The sequence below is a fragment of the Mobula hypostoma genome, chromosome 31 (assembly GCF_963921235.1).
Source record: "Mobula hypostoma chromosome 31, sMobHyp1.1, whole genome shotgun sequence".
NCBI classification, from domain to species: domain Eukaryota; kingdom Metazoa; phylum Chordata; class Chondrichthyes; order Myliobatiformes; family Myliobatidae; genus Mobula; species Mobula hypostoma.
The window spans coordinates 7,083,786-7,104,729 of NC_086127.1; the positions used below are offsets into that span (position 1 = coordinate 7,083,786).

The following is a 20,944-nucleotide window of genomic DNA, read 5'->3' on the forward strand; positions in this document are numbered from 1 at the left end:
TATAATTGGGAGAGCGGGAGAGTGATTCAAGGAGAGCGCGGGGGGTATGGGGGCGTGGGGTAGGGAGGGGGCCGTAAGAAGACAGATCAGGATTGGGAGGAGATTACGAGAGTGTTAGCAAGGAAAGCGCCATAAGGTTAGGATAGGGGGAAGAGAGGGAAGTGCAGAATGGGCGCGAGGAGAGCAGGAAAAGCATGATAAAAGCGTAGGGTGGGGAGTGAGTAGACGGTGGGAGGGGAGCGATGAGAGCGCGGCAGGGAGAAGAGAGCAGTATGCGGGAGGGGAAGGAAGAGCGCGGGAGGGGTGTTGAGGAATGAGCGGGCGAGTTAGTGAGGAGAGTGCGGGAGTGTGAGCGAGGAGAGCACAGGAGTAGGAAGAGAGTAGAGCGTGTGAGGGAGAGCGAGCAGAGCGTGGGACGGGAACGAGGAGCATTCGGGAGGGGAATGGGAGCATCGGTGTAGCAGCGTGGAGAGGGCGGACGGGGAACAAGTAGAGAGCGGGAGGGGATGCGAGGACAACACTGAAGGAGAAGAGAGGAGCAAGCAGTCAGGGGACAGAGTGCGGGAGGACGACTGTGGTGAGAGGGAGGAGGGATCGGGAAGGGGAAGAGAGGATAGCGTCCTAAGGGAGGCAAGGAGAATGCGGAAAGGAGGAAAGTGGATTACGGGCGTAGGAAGCGAGGAGAGAGAGGAGAGAATGGGAAAAGTGGACAGAGCGAGAGCGCAGTAAGCGTGGAAGGGAAGCGAGCAAAAGGCGGAAGGGGTAAGATAGGAGAGTGCAGGAGGCGGATGGGTGGAGAAAGCGGAAATGGGAGCGAGGAGAGCGCGGACGGGGCTAGAAAGTAGTTAGCCGGTGGGGGAGCGACGTGAACGCGCGGGGCAGTAGAGAGCGGGAGTGGGAGTAGAGGAGAGCGCGTGTAGTGGAAAAAGAAGAGGTTGGTGGGGGGAGCGAAAAGAGCGCCAGAGGGGAGGCGACGGGAGCGCAAGAGGGATAGAGATGAAAGCGCCGGAGGGGAAAGGGAGGAGAGCACGGGAAGAGGTGCGCAGTGAGGGAGGGAGGGGGAGCAAAGATAGCATGGTAGGCGAAGTAAAGAAACAAAAACCTAGATGAGACTTTCAGGAGGTATATAAACTGAGGTAGGAATATACTCCCAATCCCATCCGGGAGGAGGCTACGTAGCATCCACAGTAAGGCTGATTAACACCTCCGGGGGCCGGGGCGGGGGGGGGGGGGCGGTGATGGACCGAGGAGAGCGCGTGGATCGAGGTTTGCGAGGAGGTCGCGTGGTCGGTAGGGGTGTGGGGACGATATCCTGGTTACGAGTCCTCCCTCAGCCTGAAGATAAGACGATGCTCCGTGCTAGTGTTCAGATCTCCGGGCAGAAGTAAACTCAGGTCACAGTTTCTCCTCAAATAGGACTCAAGTCCGAAACCAAGATAGGAATTTACAGCGGTTTATTGATTTCATCACAAAAAATGTAAATTAAACAACATGTGACTTGCTAATGTGCCGGAATACAGCCATTTACAGTCACACACAATTAATTGACCGGCGACAACGAGTGACAAGTTGAATAATTAGTCCCGTTTCTCATCGTCACTGTGCATCATAGAACCGATTATTATAAAATAATACTTCAGGGCAGTGTCTGAGATCGCTGCATGGCTAGGGTCAATACCGCTTTATTTGTCAATTTGACATCATTATATTGGCTAGGCTGCTGAATGCACCGAAGTGGAGGATTCTGCCTCTAGACAGCCCCATCCTGACAAAACCCTTCCTCTGTCTGTTCATGTCTGTGCAGTGCTCCGGGCCCCTGAGAGATAACTGGACCTGCATATTCAGTGGAAGCAGAACCTCTCGATAGGAGGCAAAATCTCATAGCTGCCAGACCGCCTCTGACGTCACGGAGAGCTCGGCTGGAGGGGCCTGTTAGACGCGTTGGGAGTTAAACCAGCAGCGCGGCCATTAAAGGAGAGGCAGGCCGTTAAAGCGAAGGGCGAGAAATCGGTCAAAACTTCTCCATCCCGTGGGCGGGATTGTTCGCACATTCAGACGTTCACAGCGTCACTGTCAGTTTGGGTCTGGGTTGCTGCAGAGACCTCAGTTCCTTCTTCCCGGTCTGACTGAACTTGTTCTGCCACAGCCTGTAACAAATGGAAGAATAAAGAGGAAATAAACAGATTGCAGAACAGTGTCAGTAACAGGGTACTGGGGTTAATGTTTCAACGACATTCAAAGACAATTATCACCAGAAACGCCGCAGATCCGCTGATATTTTGACACATTCAGCATAAACACAAACACTCACGTGATCCACTCTAGAGTCGGCAGGGTCAATATGACAGAGCGGAGACCGGGGACAGATTGATCTGTGAGCGAGTTTGATCCCAGGTCCAGCTCCGTCAGTGAACGGTTTGTAACGAGAGCGAAGGTGAGAGGCTTGACACCAGAATCTGTGAGACCGACATCCCACAGCCTGGAGATGAGAGAGAGTGAGGGTGAAGGGTACAGAGAGACAGGAGAGAGTACAAATCCCCATTATTTATCAGCAACACAATTACTAATCACATTAATGTTCAGTGTCAGACACCCAGTGACTGTAAACACAACGCCACAGTTTGGTACTTACACCAGTTTCTCTATTTTACACTCCGGGTTACTGAGAGCCGAAGACACCAGTTTCACTCCTGCATCTCCCAAGTCATTTTCGCCGAGGTCCAGCTCCGTCAGTGATCGGTTTGTACTGAGAGCGGAGACGAGATCCACGGCACCAGAATCTGTGAGACTGACATACCCCAGCCTGGAAATGAGAGAGAGTAAGGGTGAACGACACAGAGAGATAAAGGAGACGGTACAAATGCCCATTGTTTATCAGTAAAACGATTACTGATCAGATTAATGTTCATTCACAAACTCTCATTGACTGCAAACAATATCTATCACAGTCTGATACTCACCCCAGCCTCTGTATTTTACACTCTGGGTTCCTCAGCGACTCAGAAATTAGTTTCACCCCTGAGTTTCCAAGTTCATTGTCCCCAAGTCTAAACGCAAACAGACAAATTGATGAACAAAGTGATTCAAACGGTGGGTCTGAGGGGAGTTCATCACTCCGATTATTTCAGGAAACATTAAACCCTTCACTGATCGGAGTTCCCATCACTGAAGATGTCCTCCATTGCCCAGCTCCAGGGTATCCACGAATTATCAGTAATTTAGTCTGTCGGAGTGACCCTATAAACTCTCCATATTCTGTCTCATTCCCCGTCGGTTAGAAAAGCATTCCTAACGTGACTGGGTCGGATCGATCAGAAGGAGTTGTGGGTGGCAAATTGCCCACTGGAGGTAGCAGAAGAGCCCCATACCAGGGGAAGTATGATGGGAAGTGAGATCCCAAATGGGGAAGTGGAATGGGAAAGCAAGAGGAGGAAAGGAATGGGAAGAGAGATCCTCGCAGGACGATAGGGATGAGGAAAATGATCTCACAAGAGGAGTGATGCAAAAGCTGATCGCATGGGAAGGGTTCTTCTGAATTGAAGCCCACAATCAGGGGAACAGATGCCCACATGCAGTCTGATAGTGAGCTGAGTCGCACAGATGGAGTGATGGTAATAGTCGCACACAGGGAAAGGCAGGGGAAAGACAATCTCTGAGAGACATTTTTCTCTCACACTGAAATAGTCCGTCAAGCCTCTCTTGTTGCTCACCGGTAAGAGCGTGTTAAGCTGCGATGCAACTGCTGCAGTCAGTGTCGGGCTGAGTGTCAGTAACAGAGGGAAGGAACACTGCCAATGCGCGTGTTACATCCTGCTATTTACCACCAGGAAACCAATGACCGTTTTTCAATGATCTGATCAGCTCTCCAACATCCGTTCACAAGAAAACACAGGACACTGCGTTCATTGGTGAATTACTGACAGATCTCCTGGGAATTTGTCACAATTCTTCACAATCTGCGTTACTACACATTTACCTATATTCCTTTACATTGAAACAGCACGTTGGAATATATGTCCATGCAGGTTCTCTGTCAACCAGGTCATTGTCTATCAAGCAGTAGTAAACTACAGCAACTGGACTTGCTGTGTTGTCTAGAAGACGATTCGCCACTCATCCAAGAGTCTTGTTAAGTTCTGATCCACGGTGGGTAGTTTTCCGGCCTAAAAACTCTGTGAGTTATTTAAAGTTACAGCAATCACATGAGGGTTGTTAATTGTCGTAGAGGTAATGAGGGGTTAATTCTTATCATTGTATGAATGGATGTGTGAACTGTTGTGGAGACGCCGGGACAGTGATGTTAGGACTGCATTGTAAGTAGCTGATACGTGGTGTCGTGGGCCACCCAAATTCACACCTCCATTTATGCACAGATAAGACTAATGACGCTCGCATTATCTCTCCGACTCCTAACGACCCCCATGTAATTGTTGCACTTTTCAAAGAGTCACAGAGTTTACAAGCCGGAAAACTACACCAGATATCTTAATTTACTGCTGCTTGAAGAGCAATGGAACAATTTCACAGTTCAGACTGAAAGATTAATCAAGTTACCTCAGATCCTTGCACTTCTGGAGCCCGGGACCCAGCCGCTGGAGTCCTTCACACTGAATGCGGCATTTCTGCAGGTCGAGGTGTTTTATTGTATCACAGAGTCCGATGACATGAGACAGGACCGCGCAGTCAATCGGGGTCAGTGTCATTCCACTGAATGAAAGTGTTTCCACAGATCCCAGTGCGGCCTGAGCCAGTTCTGGATTCTGAGACTCAAACAGGTAGTGCAATGTGTTCAGGAGCCTCCTTCTACCATATTCACTCCAACTGCTTCCAATCTGCCGTTTAACCTCCTCCTTCACCCATTCAATCACCCGGCAGGTTGTGTGTTGATCCAACGGCCCCATAAACTCCTCCAGGCACCAAGCTATCATTGGGGAGGAGAGACCAGCAACAAAACGGAGAAATATCTCAAAGCGCCCATCTGTCGTGCTGTGGGCTTCAGTGAGGAATTTCAGGATATCCCCGGGATGTGGAGTCAGGAATTGTGCGACTGCAGCTACAAACTCTTGGATGGTGAGGTGTGGGAATGTGTACACCACACACCGGGCAGAATCCTCTCTCTCCAAAAGCTCCATCAGGAACCCGGACAGGAACTGGGAAGGCTGCAGATTGTAGCTGATCAAATCTCCATCTGTAAACACAATCTTTCTCTGGGACACTCCTGTGAAGGCCATCTGACCAACACTGAGTAACACATCACGGGGGTTCTCAATCTTACGGCTGTGTTTTTTCAGGATGTTGTAAATATAGTAGCAATATAGTTGGGTGATGGTCTTGGGAACTCGCTGCGGGTCCCTGACACTTTGTCTAAATAAGGGGCCCAGTGCCAGAGCGAGGATACAGCAGTAAGTGGGGTTGTAGCTCATGGTGTACAGGATCTCGTTCTCCTCCACGTGTTCGAAAACAGCTGCCGCCACCCTCTGATCTCCAAAATGCCTGATGAAATATTCCTTCCTTTTCTCACCAACGAATCCCAGGATTTCAGCCCAGACACTGATGTTTGCCTTTTCCAATAAACGTAACGCAGTGGGGCGGGTGGTTACCAGCACTGAACACCCTGGGAGCAGCTTGTGCTGGATTAAACTGTACACAATGTCCGACACACTACATCGAAAATCAGGATCTGTGCATATACGCTGAGATTCTGTGTCTCTCCGATTATTAGCAAAATCGATTCTGTCTTTGAATTCATCCAAACCATCGAATATAAACAGTAACCCCTCTGGGTTCTTCCACAGTGCTTCCAGATCATTCCTCAAGTAAGAATAGAAAAACAGCAACAGGTCACATAGGTTTACTGAACAATTGATTGTGTTTAACTCCCGGAATTTGAAAACGAATACAAATTGGAATTGTTGGAATATTCTCCCCATGGCCCAGTCATAAATAATCTTTTGTACCATTGTTGTTTTTCCAATCCCTGGGACTCCGGCCACTGCTGCTGAACTCCCAGATTTGGAATTACGCCGGGAAAAGCCGCTCTGGAACAATTGATAAATCCGGATCTTTTCCAGCTGTCTGCAGAGATGCTTCTTTCTGCATTTCTCATGGTCTCTGCCTCTTGCCAGCAGCTCATGCTCCACCAGTCTCCGACCTCGAACTGTAGAAATGACGGTGAGCTCAGCGTATCGATCATCCAGTTGGAAACCCTTCACCTTCTCGCCCAGGATCGTGTTCACTCTCAGTGTTTCAGTTTGTGTGCACAGGACCTCTTTGTGTTTCTGTTGAACATCTTCCATCGCAAAAGAGATAAAATGATTACCACTTTACACTTGTGAAAAACACAACATTGAAACTCCAAATGGATTTTTCTAATAATAGTGCGAGAATTCAAAGTTTCTCTAGATGGCAGCTTGGACAGTAAAGTTTAGTTCATAGGTAGCCTAAACGACGGTATTCAATAACAAAGGAAATGTCAGCAGTTTGTAATCTGATATTCAGCGAGCAGAGGAGGAGAACAGTTCCCCTGACATTTCAGTGTATTGTACTTACCCACTTAAAGGCAAATCTGTGATTAGTGTGGGACCCATATTAATGTAGAGCAGATTATTGGACACTGGATATCCCCTAATTTTCTTATATTATGTTCGTATTATTTTTATTGCTTTGGTTTGTTATCCGGTTCATTCAAAATTTGATTAATGTTCAGTTGCACTAGCAACGGCAATATTTTAGTGGGTTGGTTGATAGGTACAAGGCGCAAAGTTTATACAGGCACCTGGGGCAGCTGAGGGGTCCTGGGGGCTCGGGAGTGCGCACGTGATGCAGTAGACGGAGACGGCCCGGCAGCATGCATGGTCACCGATGCGCTATGTTCCGGTCTTTCCAGAAAGGAAAATAAAGACGTTATTTTAAACTTTTGCACGCCTGGAAGTCCCTTTTGTGTCCAAGTGTGCAACAAATATTTGGTGCGAAACCCGGGAAAATTAACGTCGCTCAGTGTGGCAACAACGAGGACACGGATTGCCTTTGATGGATAGCGGGAGCGCGCAGCTTCGGGGCGCGGCTGCTTCACACATAACGGAACTGGAGGAGTTGGCAGATACCTTGTCTCAGAGACTATGGCTTATGCAACTGGATCAGCTCAACGAGGTGGGTGTGGAAGCTAAGATCCCATGTGAAAATGTTACCACAAGGCAAACGTTAATTCGACTAATTCCTGAATCTATGGACAATGCAATTAATGATGAAGAGGAGGATATCGTGACGTGTTATCGAAGGACAATGATGGAATCAGTTGAGCAAATGAGAGGAAATACTGGAAAGACTGGTAATGGGGGAAAAACAGACAACCGAGCACAAACCAGCCAGAGAACAGCTGAAGAAAGGAGCTTGGCAGAAAATTACTTAGAGCTTCATAGAAACATAGAAACATAGAAAATAGGTGCAGGAGTAGGCCATTCGGCCCTTCGAGCCTGCACCGCCATGTATTATGATCATGGCTGATCATCCAACTCAGAATCCTGCACCAGCCTTCCCTCCATACCCCCTGATCCCCGTAGCCACAAGGGCCATATCTAACTCCCTCTTAAACATAGCCAATGAACTGGCCTCAACTGTTTCCTGTGGCAGAGAATCCCACAGATTCACCACTCTCTGTGTGAAGAAGTTTTTCCTAATCTCAGTCCTAAAAGGCTTCCCCTTTATCCTCAAACTGTGACCCCTCGTTCTGGACTTCCCCAACATCGGGAACAATCTTCCTGCATCTAGCCTGTCCAATCCCTTTAGGAATCTTATACGTTTCAATCAGATCCCCCCTCAATCTTCTAAATTCCAACGAGTACAAGCCCAGTTCATCCAGTCTTTCTTCATATGAAAGTCCTGCCATCCCAGGAATCAATCTGGTGAACCTTCTTTGTACTCCCTCTATGGCATAGATGTCTTTCCTCAGATTAGGGGACGAAAACTACACACAATACTCCAGGTGTGGTCTCACCAAGGCCTTGTACAACTGCAGTAGTACCTCCCTGCTCCTGTACTCGAATCCTCTCGCTATAAATGCCAGCATACCATTCGCCTTTTTCACCGCCTGCTGTACAGTCCAACTAAACAGTCAAGCTCTGCAGGATGAAGTTAGGAGGCTGAATGAAAGAGTGAACAGTGCATCTTCAAGTCAAGCTTCAGCTCCACAAAACGTGCTGCCTACGGCTGCAAACCGGCTCCCGGAAGTGACAATGAGGAGAGAATTCAAGATCTGGGGTCAGATCGGGGAAAAGGGACAGAAGCACAAACTCTCATGCACAAACCTGATGCAGCAGATTGACAGAGGCCTGAGTATGGGACCCAGTGAGGCTGAGTTCATGGAAACGGTGATCAAGTCAATCAGTCCAGGTTTGAGTATTCGTGATATGCTTGAGATTAAAAGTGACCCTACCCTTCCTCCACTGAAGACAATATTAAAGGGACGTTTCAACGAGGACAGTTCTACAGATTTATACCACAGACTGGTAAACATAACACAAGACAGTCATGAGTCTCCCCAAAATTTCCTCTTTGGAGCAATTGAGTTAAAGAGAGGCTGTTACTTGCTTCAAGAGAAGTAGGGTCGGACGAACAGTACAGACACGAGCTCATCCAGCAGAAATTCTTGAGGTCAGTTTGTACTGGGCTGTCAAGTGACCATATCAAGTTTCAGCTTAAGCCTTATCTCGACGATCAGAGAGTGACCGATGAAATACTCGTCGACCGGATGAATGAAGCAGCCAGTGTTGAATCAGAAAGACAGTCCAAGCAAAGGAAGAACACAAGCAGCAGAATCCCAAAAGTAAGTGAAGTACAGACAGAAATGCAGAGCAGTCAGCAGAGTCAGAGTGCAGCCGAAGCCAGGGTGGGGGTTCTACAGCAGTCAGACGAAGTTGTGAAGCCTAAGAGCCGTAAAGCACCTGTTGTAGCTAGTTCAAGAGACACAGGGCTTTATGAAACAGTCAGGCTGCTGAGAGAAGAAATGGCTGAAATGAGGAAAAGCATATCTAACTCTCAAGGACAAACCCGCCAAGTAAGAATGAGTGTTAGGAGAGGATGTAAAGCATGTCAGGAGCAGGGAGCAGGTGACAAGTGTGAACACTGTTTCAAGTGTGGGCAGACAGGGCACCTCTCAAGTGGCTGTAGAGGACAAAGAAGGCTGGCAGTGAAATCTGACAGCAATGTGACAATTCGACCTGTCACAATCCCAGAATCATCAGCTCCAAGCCAAGCTGGACCAGGTGACAAGGTGCAGGAGCTTCTTTGCGAAAGAATCAGGCAGCTGGAGGCAGAGTTAGAGAAAATTGGGAAGGCTGGACAGCAGATGGTTGGTGCTACCTACGTCAGTCATCTCTGTTTACGTCAGCAAGCCAAGCTGACAGCTCTCATCGCGAAGAAGCGCACGGCGGATTGTTTCTTTGAGGGAGTAGCAACGCAAGATTATGGGATACCGGCTCACAGGTCACTATTATTAATGAAAAGTGGAGAGAGTCCTGTTTTCCACACATCGGGGTGCGGAACACGGATGAGCTCCTGGGTGAGAACAAGAAACTTGTGAGCAAAGCAGTAAACCAGACACCCATACCCTTTGCAGGATGAGTTGAGCTGAAGTTCAAGTTGGGATCGAATAGGGGCCCAACGCCAGAGCTGCTTGTGCCGGTGCTTGTCTCTAATGAGCCCGGAGTAGCAGCGCCACCGATCATCGGCTACAATGTCATCGAGCAGCTGGTGATGAATGGAATGGAGCAGCATCCAGAAGTTACACCTGCTGTGGTAAGAGATGCTTTTTCCATTGACTGCAAAAAGGCAAATGAGTTGATCCACATAGTGCAGAGCAGTGACCAGAGCACCTCTCACAGCTAATATGCCAGTAAGTGGAGAAGGCGGATGCAAGAGGCATACAGGCTGGCATCACAGACAGCTCAGAGGGAGCAAAATAGAACAAAGAAGCAGTATGACTGGAAGACTTATGGAGTGGAACTACAGCCAGGGTGTAGAGTATTAGTGCGGAACTTCAGGGACAGAGGAGGACCGGGGAAGCTCAGTTCTTATTGGGAGGAGCAAGTCCACATCGTAACCCAGAGGAAGCACAAGGAGAGTCCTGTCTACGTCGTAAGACCTGAGAGAGGCCCAGGAAAGACGAGGGTCCTACACAGGAACCTGCTACTGCCCTGTGACTTTCTGCCCGTGGAAGAAGATGAGCAGGGGAAAAAGAAAATGCCAAAGGAAAAGCCAAACACAGATAAGAAGAGTGAAAAGCAGGAAAGGCAGAAGGAGAGAGATCCGCACAGTAGTTCAGAGGATGAGAGAAATTGGAGATTCTTCACCACACGACCAGAAGAGTCATTCGACCCTTTCAGAAGCTAGCTGAGAGTGGAAGCAGAGAAGTTCCAACCACAAGCAGCTGACAGAGAACTGGAGCAAGGCGGTGAGGAAGATGAGTGTCCAGATGAGGGTGAGCAAGGTAGGATGGAACCAGAGATGGAGAATGGGGAAACTGCGGGGGCCGAGCGAGAGGTGTTATTTGATGAAGCAGATGAAATGAGCTCTGAGCAGGCGCGACCATCTTATGAAGCAGACGAGAGGGATCTTGAGCAGCGGTCAACTCCCATAAGAAAGTATCCTTTCCGACAAAGAAACCCGGCAAAGACACTCACGTACAACACATTGGGTCAACCATCAGTCGAACACAGACCACTGAAATATAGAAGGACACTGGGACATGTGTGAGGCATACAGTAGGACATGTGGGTCTGTGTAATTGGTTATGGGGTAGATTCAGGGTCAAAACCTTCAGTCCGAGATACATAGCCCGCACAAGTAGCGGAGCAGCACTTAAGATGTCATCTGGCCAGTGATGCCTGTTGCTGACACGTGACATAAAGAGGGGGATGTATGTCACGTCAAAGACTGTTGCTGTACAGAGAGTATCCCAAAAGACTGACTCCGTTATAACCTACCACTATAACTCACCAGTTGAAGACATGCGTACCCTGAGAAATCTATAATGTCGGGATGACATCCATTTTGAAGGGGAGAGTGTGGGACCCATAGTAATGTGGCGCAGATTAATGGACACTGGATACCCCCTTAATTTTCTTATATTATGTTCATATTTTTTATTGCTTTGGTTTGTTATCTGGTTCATTCACAATTTGATTAATGTTCAGTTGCACTAGCAACGGCAATATTTTAGTGGGTTGGTTATGGTCACAAGGGGCAAAGCTTCTACAGGCACTGGGGGCAGCTGAGGAGTTCTGGGGGCTCGGGAGTGCGCACGTGATACAGTAGACGGAGACGGCCCGGCAGCATGCATGGTCACCGATGCGCTGTGTTCCGGTCTTTCCAGAAAGGAAAATAAAGACGTTATTTTAAACTTTTGCACGCCTGGAAGTCCCTTTTGTGTCCAAGTGTGCAACATTTGCCATTTCAGAGTCATTTTCTAACACCCAGTGTTTCTTGAAAGAACATCAATAATGACTCCACGATCCTGGTGGTCTCCATCCCTCGTCCTTCAGCATCCTGTACTTCTCTGAAAATATCATACCAGATCCACAATTCTAAACAAGCCCCTTTCACCCACCTTACTGCACCGGAATAGCTCAGTAATGTGTTGAATTAACAACTTCAATTTTGGTTCAGAGACTATTTTTGTTCCTCACTATCTCCTGTTCTCTGAAATCTGCTTCAAAGCAAATTCCCTCATTCTCCTCTGATACTTCATTTCAGCCACTCTACTTCTCCAAACCTTTCAGTTCTCCAGTGGCAGCGCAGGATCCACATCAATCATTCATTCCCCAAATCTCCTCAAACCTTTCGCATAATTTCTATTATTGCTGCTTTTGTTATTGGCGATATTGCACGTATACTGTACGACAGAATGTGACAAAATATGAGATAAAATCCCTGAGAAAATCCATATGGAATATTCCAAGCAGCTACGGTTACTAGTTCACTGGCAAAGGTTCCCGTTACATTGAAACTGTAGAGGAAATGAAAATAGTTTGTAAATTACGAGCAGTTTTAGTTGAGGGGTGCGTTCAATTACTTTCTTTGACCAATAAGCTGATCACGTATTCGGATATATTGCAATTTTATAAATAGAAACTGACAAACGAGAAAGATATTACAAAGAACAGAAAATCTGCAGATGCTGGAAATCTAAGCAACACACACAAAATGCTGGAAATGAGAACAGCGAAAGTTTCATGCCTAGATCTTTCGGCGGGACTTGCTCTCCTTTCCATAAATGCTGCCTGGCATTCTCAGTTCCTCCAGTATTTTTTTGTGTGTACACAAGAAAAGAAGACGTCTTACCGTTTGGATACTTTTGAAACTGAGAAGCAAAAGGGGATCATAATCGTCTATATCCGGCTTTTTCCTCCTATTAGTAGGCTTAACAGAACTGTGGTCAATAAACATTGATGGGTGATAAAGCGACGTAACAAATAAACTGAAGAAATAAACTGGGGCACTAGGAATGTGAGAGGTGACGAAGATTTAATGGCGCAAAAACGAGGAAATCTGAAGATGCTGGAATTTCAAGCAACACACATCAAAGTTGCTGGTGAACGCAGCAGGCCAGGCAGCATTTCTAGGAAGAGGCACAGTCCACGTTTCGGGCCGAGACCCTTCGTCAGGACTAATTGAAAAAGAGCTAGTAAGAGATTTGAAAGTGGGAGGTGGAGGGGGAGATCCGAAATGATAGGAGAAGGCAGGAGGGGAAGGGATTGAATGGGATTTCTTAACTTGTGCGCAGATTTGTTTGGATCACAGGCACATTCCCGTTTCCCTTCTGATTTCTGTCTCTGAAGCTGAAGACAGTAATTCTGTATTTTTTGTGAACCTGCATCCATAATATCAGTTTTAATATATTCAGCAACTACAATTTAGATTCCTAACTCAAGCAACAAATCTGAGACGGCATCTCAATAAAAAAAGAAATCCGCTTTTCTGAAGAGAATGGTCATCTGTTTAACCGTCAGGTGGAAACCAACTTATAAATGGACGTAGTCCTTTCCTTGCAGAAAGGCCCGACGTCTTCCATTTAGTTATACGGCAGACCCCCAAATAGTCATCAGGAGATACAGGAGTAGATAAGTCACACAGAGAGGTTGCAAAAAAGAGCGTTTTAGTCTCAGGGGATTTTGACTTCCCTTCAAATGAATCTCGATTCATTTTTATTAATAGCTTGAAGAGGGTGTAAAGTGTAAAGTGCTCAAAGGAGGAGTTACTTTGACAAAACGTATAAGATATAGGAGCAGAATGAGGCCATTCAGCCCACTGAGCCTGCTCCGGTTTGCCATCATGGCTAATCCCCGATCTCACTCAACCCTACACACCTGACTTCTCGCCATGTCTCTTGGTACACTGACCGATCAGGATACGATCAAGTTCTGTCTTAAAGATCCGCACGGACATGGCCTCCACTGCATCCTGTGGCAGATCATTCTACTCCCTGGCTTTAAAAAGAAATCGTCCTTACCTCTGTTCTAAAGGGTCTCCTCTCAATTCTGAAGTTGTTGTCTTTAACTCTGGATACCATAGGAAACACTTCCTCCACATCTACCTTATCCCGTCCTTTCAACATTCGATAAATGTCAATTAGATCCCCAGACATTTTTCTAAATTCCAGTGAGTACAGGCCAAAAAGCTGATATATTTTAACCCTTTCATTCCCGTAATAATCCTCGTGAGCATCCTCTGGACTATCCATAAAAAACAGAAACCATAGATAAACTACAGCACAGAAACAGGCCTTTTGGCCCTTCTTGGCTGTGCGGAACCATTTTCTGCCTAGTCCCACTGACCTGCACACGGACCATATCCTTCTATACACCTCCCATCCATGTATCTACCCAATTTATTCTCAAATGTTAAAAAAGAACCCGCATTTACCATCCCGTCTGGCAGCTAATTCCATACTCCCACCACTCTCTGTGTGAAGAAGCCCCCCCCCCCTTAATGTTCCTTTTAAACTTTTCTCCCCTCACCCTTAACCCATGTCCTCTGTTTTTTGTTTCTCCCCTTGCCTCAGTGGAAAAAGCCTGCTTGCATTCAGTTTATCTATACCCATCATAATTTTATATACCTCCATCAAATCTCCCCTCATTCTTCTACACTCCAGGGAATAAAGTCCTAATTCACCCTCTTTGAGATATGTGGCCCAAAACTGTTGACAATAGTCGGTGGCCTGACAAGTGTCTTAGAATGCCTCAGCATAATCTCTTTTTTTCATATTCTATTCCCCTTGAAATAAATGTCAATGACTATGCAGATTATAACACAAGATAAGCACAGATCTGGTCTCGTTCTTTTTAAAGAAAATGACAGGACATGCAGTTAAAGCATTTTAAATATGGCAATGATGAGGGCAAGCTTGAAAGCAGTTATGCAAAGGATTGGATACAGACATCCTGAAGTAGGGGAGGGATTATTTCGATCTTATACCACATCGCCGGAACAGAAGATTGAACAAAATTGTTCATCCAGTAAGCCGGAGTCCTTCAGATGTGAATAGTGGGAGTTTCGGGCCAATGTGTCCCTGTAGGTATAGAGGGAGTAAATTGCAAGGGACTCTGAAACTGAGTCATGGGCTTTCTTGGGCAGTAGGACCTTGCTGGGTATAGACGCCTCAGTGACGCTTACGACTGTATAGGCGAAAAAATATATTACGAACTCACCCTTCAGTTGCGAGGAAAACTCACAAAATCCTTGGGTGATACTTCTGTGTTCATATGGATCAGGACCTGTTGACATCGAAAAGCTTTCATGAAACTGGGTCCAATATACATAGTTAAATCTAGAAAGTTTCAATCTGATTCAGGGGAGAGCGTGTTATTTCACTGTACCGAGCTCCTGGATTTCTTCCAGTATCTTGTCCAATTTTGGCAACTCCTTCCTTATTTCCACAAGTGATTCCCACATCGCTCTCCGGGGCAGGGCGCCTTTCTCCATCACCAGACTGAGGAAGAGTTTCGAACTCTCTGTCCGGTTTTCCCTCCCCATGAGCTCAGAGACTTTCTGCGAAGAATGGACCGACAAACACAGAATGAAAAGGGAAACATCTACTCATTGATGGGATTTTCAACTAGTCTCAAGGCCCAATAGCACAGGGACAACCACGAGTCTATCTCCTCATCCATTCTGTAAATCTTTGGGCTCAGGCATTGGAACCAAAACACTAATAAAATTCGGTATTATTGCCGCAGAATAGGGTGATCTCCTTTACTGTATTACCTCATAACCCCAGTGGCCCTGTCACATGGTTTTGTTTGTGATAGAAATATGTGGTCATGAAAACGTGGATTGTAGGTCGTTACAAATCTGCTGCTGTTGCACAATCCATCGCCCCATAGATGCAGAACTTTGTGCTGCTCTCTGTTCTGTGTTTGTCTCTTTCAGTGTTTGGAAGTGATTTGGATGTGCTCTGCACGAACACTTTGTACCCACATGCACCTGGTGTGACGCGCCCTGTTGACAGATACCACAGTTAGAACGTTGAGTAGGCTCGATTTTATTGAGTTGTGCTTTGACAGGTCTCTGAGATAACTAGGCAAATTCTCGATCATGACATTTACTGTTCTAGATAATCCTGCCGTGTGACGCCGGCTGATATGCCCTGATCTTACGTGAATCTCTCGAGTTAGTTAGCAGATTCTAAACCATTAGTGTATTAGTACTAATCCCGGAAAGATGCCGCTGGTGAGGCACAGAGACGCTTCCCTGGCAGCAAACAAAACTCTTAAGTACTTTATTGATTGCACCTTTTCTGGACTAGGACTACAGCAATCAACAGACTAATTTTCATTTGCGAATTTGATTTTGAACGGACTGTACAACCTGGCATATACAGTGCATATAAAAAGTATTCCCCACCCTCGCAATTATTTCACGTTTTATTGTTTTACAACATTGAATATCAGTGGAGTTAATTTGACTTTATTGACACTGAACAACAGAAGCAAAAAGATACTTTCGTGTCAAAGTGAAATCAGATCTCTACAAAATAATCTAAATTAATTACAAGTGTAAAACACAAACCAATTTACAATACTCGCAAAAGTATTCACCCCCGTCAAGTCAGTTTTTAGTGGATTCACCTTTGGTAGCAATTACAACTTTGAGTTTAAGTCGATAGGTCCCTTTCAGTTTTGCAGATCTGGACACTGCAATTTCCCCTATTCTTCATTACAAAACTGCCCAACATTTTCAGATCCCATTGGGATCGTGAGTGTACAGCTCTTTTCAATTCTAGCCACAAATTCCCAATTAGATTGAGATGTGGACTGTGACTGGCCACTCCAGGACATTAATTGAGTTGTTTTTAAGCTATTCCTATGTAGCATTGGCTTTATGCTTTGAGTTATTTTCTTGCTGGAAAATAAATTCTTCTCGAAAATTGCAATTCTCTTGCAGACTGCATCAGGTTTTCCACCAAGATTTCCCTGTATTTTACAGCATTAATTTTACCCTCTATCCTCACAAGTCCTCCAGGGCTTTCTGCAGTGAAGTATCCCCACAACATGATGCAGCCACCAGCATGCTTCACAGTAGGGATGATGTGTTTGTGATTATAAACAGTGTTTGGCTTACTCCAAACATAACGTTGAGCCTAATGCCAAAATAGCTCAATTTTTGCTTCACCAGAGTATAGAACCTTCTTGCAGCTGACTTCAGAGTCTCCCACGTGACTTCTGCCAAACTCAAGACGAAATTTTATGCGATTTCTTTTCAACAGTGGCTTTCCCTTTGCCCTCTCCCATAAAGCAGCGACTGGTGGAACACCCGGGCAACAGTTGTTGTATGCACAGGCTCTCCCATCTCAGCCACTGAAGCTTGTAACTCCTCCAGTCACCCAATTTTTGAGGACGGCCTGCTCTAGACAGATTTATAACTGTGCCATATTCTTTCCATTTCTTGATGATTGATTTAACTGGACGCCGGCGGATATTCAGTGACCTCGAAATATTCTTCTATCCATCTTCAGATTTGTGCTTTTCTATAGTAGTTGCTTGGAGGGCTATTTTGTCTTCATGGTGTAATATCTGTCAGGATATGGAATCACAAGAGGTTGGACTTCCAGATACTGGTGTATTTTTATTGGAATCAATTGAAACAGCTTGACTGCAGTTTGACTGCAGTGGTGTCTGCGGTTCGTCTCAATAGTTTGTTTTCACTGTTTGGATAGTCTGTTCTGTTTTTCACAAATTTTACAACCTTTATTGTGTGAGTTATTTTAAATAGATTCTATCGCATTTCTCTGATGCTTGTAAGAAAGCGAATCTGAAGGCTGTATGCTGTATATATACTTTAAAAATAAATGTAGTTTGTAAAGATGAAATGTTGCAAATAATTTGAAAACATTAGAGAGATATGGCGTATGCCCGTGTTGTGTGCCTCTAATATTAGGGCAACGACACATTAGCAAAACGTCAGGCACCTAGTTCTGTTCGGGAGTGAGGTGTCCATATCGATGTGATGGGCGGGCGTCTTTCCACAGAGGACAGCGGAGAACCGGACGCCTGCATCGACATTGTGCCTAAATGTAACTAACCCGAATGTGACTGGAGGTCTTGATGGATATTACAATCAGGTCTTAATTTCTGATTCTGACGAATTAAATCACATTTTTGACGGCACTGTGCTATATATTTGGATGGATGAATTGAGTTTGAATCTACAGTTCCTAGACCCACTTCATTGGTTTTAGTCCTGGTACTGTCGGTTTTGGACACAAATCCTTCAGTGTTGAATGCACCACGGCAGTGTACAGAAGTGAGAGGATGAGCCATGCTAACATTTGTCTCTCATCAAACAATGAACAAAACTCACCTCGTGCTCCCGTTCACTGAAATGTCCCTTTTGTCTCAACGTCAAACTGAGTCCTTCAACCCGTTCTTCAATCGCAGGTTTCAGTCTCTCCCTGTAGAAAATTGTCAGATGGAGTAGTTGATAATCCTCGCATTGGATCAGGAGATCTGAGATCGTGGATTTGGAATCTGGGAATATAAATGTGGAAAATACAGTATTGAGCAACTTGGAGCAGAGAACGAATTAGTAAATCTGGCGGTGAGTAAACAATACTGCGAACGGTAAGCTTGGAATGCCGAGGAGGGGTTGTGGATCGGACGGCAGAGAAGGAGTGTGAGGGGTGGACGGTAGCGACGGTGCAGACACACTCTGAGGCACCAATCAATGTAATCTGATTCAAAACAATTGGTTTATTGAGCATTACAGAATATCTATTTGGCACTCTCTCCTTTTCACTCTTCCCCAAAACGTATCCCCTCTATCTGCCACCTCCCCACTTTCAGTCCACAATAGAGACCGATATCAGAAACAAGTTAATCATAACTCACACGTCATAAAATTTGTTTTTGTTCGACAACTGCAGTACAGTCTAATACATAAAATTCCTGCAGTATTGTGCAAACGTCTTTGGCATCCGAGCATCCCAACCACAATACACCCACATTTGCCCATCACCTTGAGCTGCACTAAATAACTTTATTGTCCGTTCCACACACGCCCGTACCATCATTAACTCAATAATACCTGCTCCTTCGTTTCACCTAGGTATTCACTGCCACCACTATTATGACGAAGTGGGTGTAAACTATTGCAAATCCCTCTTCACTCCCCTATGTACCGAACACCTTGGCACATTACTGTTTGTACCGCTAACACAAGACCTTGTTCACATTCGAACAGCACATTGAGTTGTACGGAACAGCCTTGCTGTTCGACCCACACGTTGCCCTTACCATCAGTAATACCCGCTCCTTCCTTTAATAACGTACTCATTGCCACCGCGATTATTAAGCTGTAAAATATACAAATCCCACTCTCCCTTTCCACGTGTAACAGTGTTCAGTGTTAGTAAATTCCAGTGTGATCTGCAATATTGCCATTTTTCCTGTTTGGTTTGTGCTCTTGGATATTTATTAATATAGCATCCTGCCCAACCTCTCTTATCTGCTTAGTCACACATCAAAGTTGCTGGTGAACGCAGCAGGCCAGGCAGCATCTCTAGGAACAGGTACAGTCGACGTTTCGGGCCAAGACCCTTCGTCAGGACTAACTGAAGGAAGAGTTAGTAAGAGATTTGAAAGTGGGAGGGGGAGATCGGAAATCATAGGAGAAGACAGGAGGGGGAGGGATGGAGCCAAGAGCTGGACAGGTGATTGGCAAAAGGGATATGAGAGGATCATGGCACAGGAGGCCGAGGGAGAAGGAAAAGTGGGAGGGGGGAAATACCAGAGGATGGACAAGGGGTATAGTCAGAGGGCAGAGAGAGAAAAAGGAGAGAGTCCCAAGTCTCTTTGCATCTATGCATTTTCAATTCTTTCCCCGTCTAAATAACAGTCTACCTGTGTACTTCTTCCACCAAAGTGCATGACCATACACTTTCCAACATTGTATTTCATTTGCCACTTCTTTGCCCATTCCCCTAAACTATTTGAGACTGTGGAGGCTCTCTGTTTCCTCAGCACTAACCGCTGCTACACCTATCTTTGCATCATAGGTAAATTTAGCCCCAAATCCATTCATACCGTAATCCATATCATTGACATAAATCGTAAAAAGCAGCGGTCCCAACACCGACCCCTATGGAACTCCACTTGTAACCGGCAGCCAGCCGGAATAGGATCCCTTTATTCCCACTCTGTTTTCTGCCAATCAGCCAATGCTCCACCAACTCTAGTGATTTACCTGTAATTCCATGAGCTCTTATCTTGCTAAGCAGCCTCATGTGCGGCACCTTGTCAAAGGCATTCTGAAAATCCAGGTACACCACGTCTACTACATCTCCTGCAAAAGTTCTTCAAAGAATTGCAGTAGGTTTGTGAGGCAGGATTTTCCTTTCAGGAAACCATATTGGCTTTGGCCTATCTGGTCATGTGACTCCAGATAATCCGTAATCTTGTCCGTAACAATCGATTCCAATAACTTCCCAACCACTGATGTCAGGCTAACAGGTCTATAGTTTCATTTCTGCTGCCTCCCTCCCTTCTTAAATAACGGAGTAACACTTGCAATTTTCCAGTCATCCGGTACAATGCCAGAATCTATCGATTCTTGGAAGATCATCGTTAACGCCTCCACAATCTCTCCAGCTACTTCCTTCAGAACCCGAGGGTATATTCCATGAGGTCTAGGAGATTTACCCTAAATCATTAGGCTCCCTGACCACCTTCTAGATAGTAATTTTCGCTGCACAAACTTCTCTTCCCTGATACTCTTGAATGTCCGGTATACTACAGACGTTTTCCACTGTGAAGACTGATACAAAATACGCATTCAGTTCCTCTGCCATCTCTGCATCTCTCATTACAATATCCCAGCGTCATTTTGTTATGATACTGTGTACCCACGACTCTCTTTTACCCTTTATATACTTAAAAAACGTTTATTATCTTTTTTGATATTAGTCGCCAGCTTCCTCTCATAATTCATCTTTTCCTTTCGAATGACCTTCTTAGTTTTCTTCCTTAGATGCAAGCAACGACGGACCGGGACTAATCACTAGATCGCATGGACTCGCCATACTACCAAACTGTCATGTTGAATATCCTTCGAATGATTCAGGATACTTACCTGAACACATTTGGTAAACTTTATCCCATCCAGCTCTTTCACAGTAAGAGAGTCTCTGTCAATATCCTTAAACTCCCTGAACCAATGTCTGTACTTAAAATCTCTCTCTTTCACGGTCATTTGTGAATTGCGGGCTCAGGCATTAAATCTGAAACTGATGTGAAGATAACATTTATCTTCAAAACAATCCTGTAACGCACCTGTCTGCTTCCTCGCTTTTGAACTCACGGTATCCCCATCCTTTTTTTGCATCTTCAGCCATGGTGGAGACGGGCTTTTCAACATTCAAGCTCACTGCAGTAAACAAATGAGGATTAGTTGATGA

The 20,944-nt window shown here is 45.7% G+C and overlaps 1 protein-coding gene across 1 annotated transcript; it reads right to left on the minus strand.

Moving 5' to 3' along the window:
* Window positions 1-1,770: 1,770 nt before the first annotated feature.
* On the minus strand, window positions 1,771-20,629 carry LOC134339931 (NACHT, LRR and PYD domains-containing protein 3-like). The gene is made up of 8 exons (XM_063036718.1): window positions 20,620-20,629; window positions 17,854-18,020; window positions 14,871-15,042; window positions 14,703-14,768; window positions 4,555-6,289; window positions 2,961-3,047; window positions 2,312-2,479; window positions 1,771-2,147 (listed from the first exon to the last, which is right to left on the minus strand). Exons 1-8 carry the CDS (start codon window positions 20,627-20,629, stop codon window positions 2,060-2,062), a joined length of 2,493 nt encoding a protein of 830 aa, XP_062892788.1. The 3' UTR covers window positions 1,771-2,059.
* Window positions 20,630-20,944: the final 315 nt, after the last annotated feature.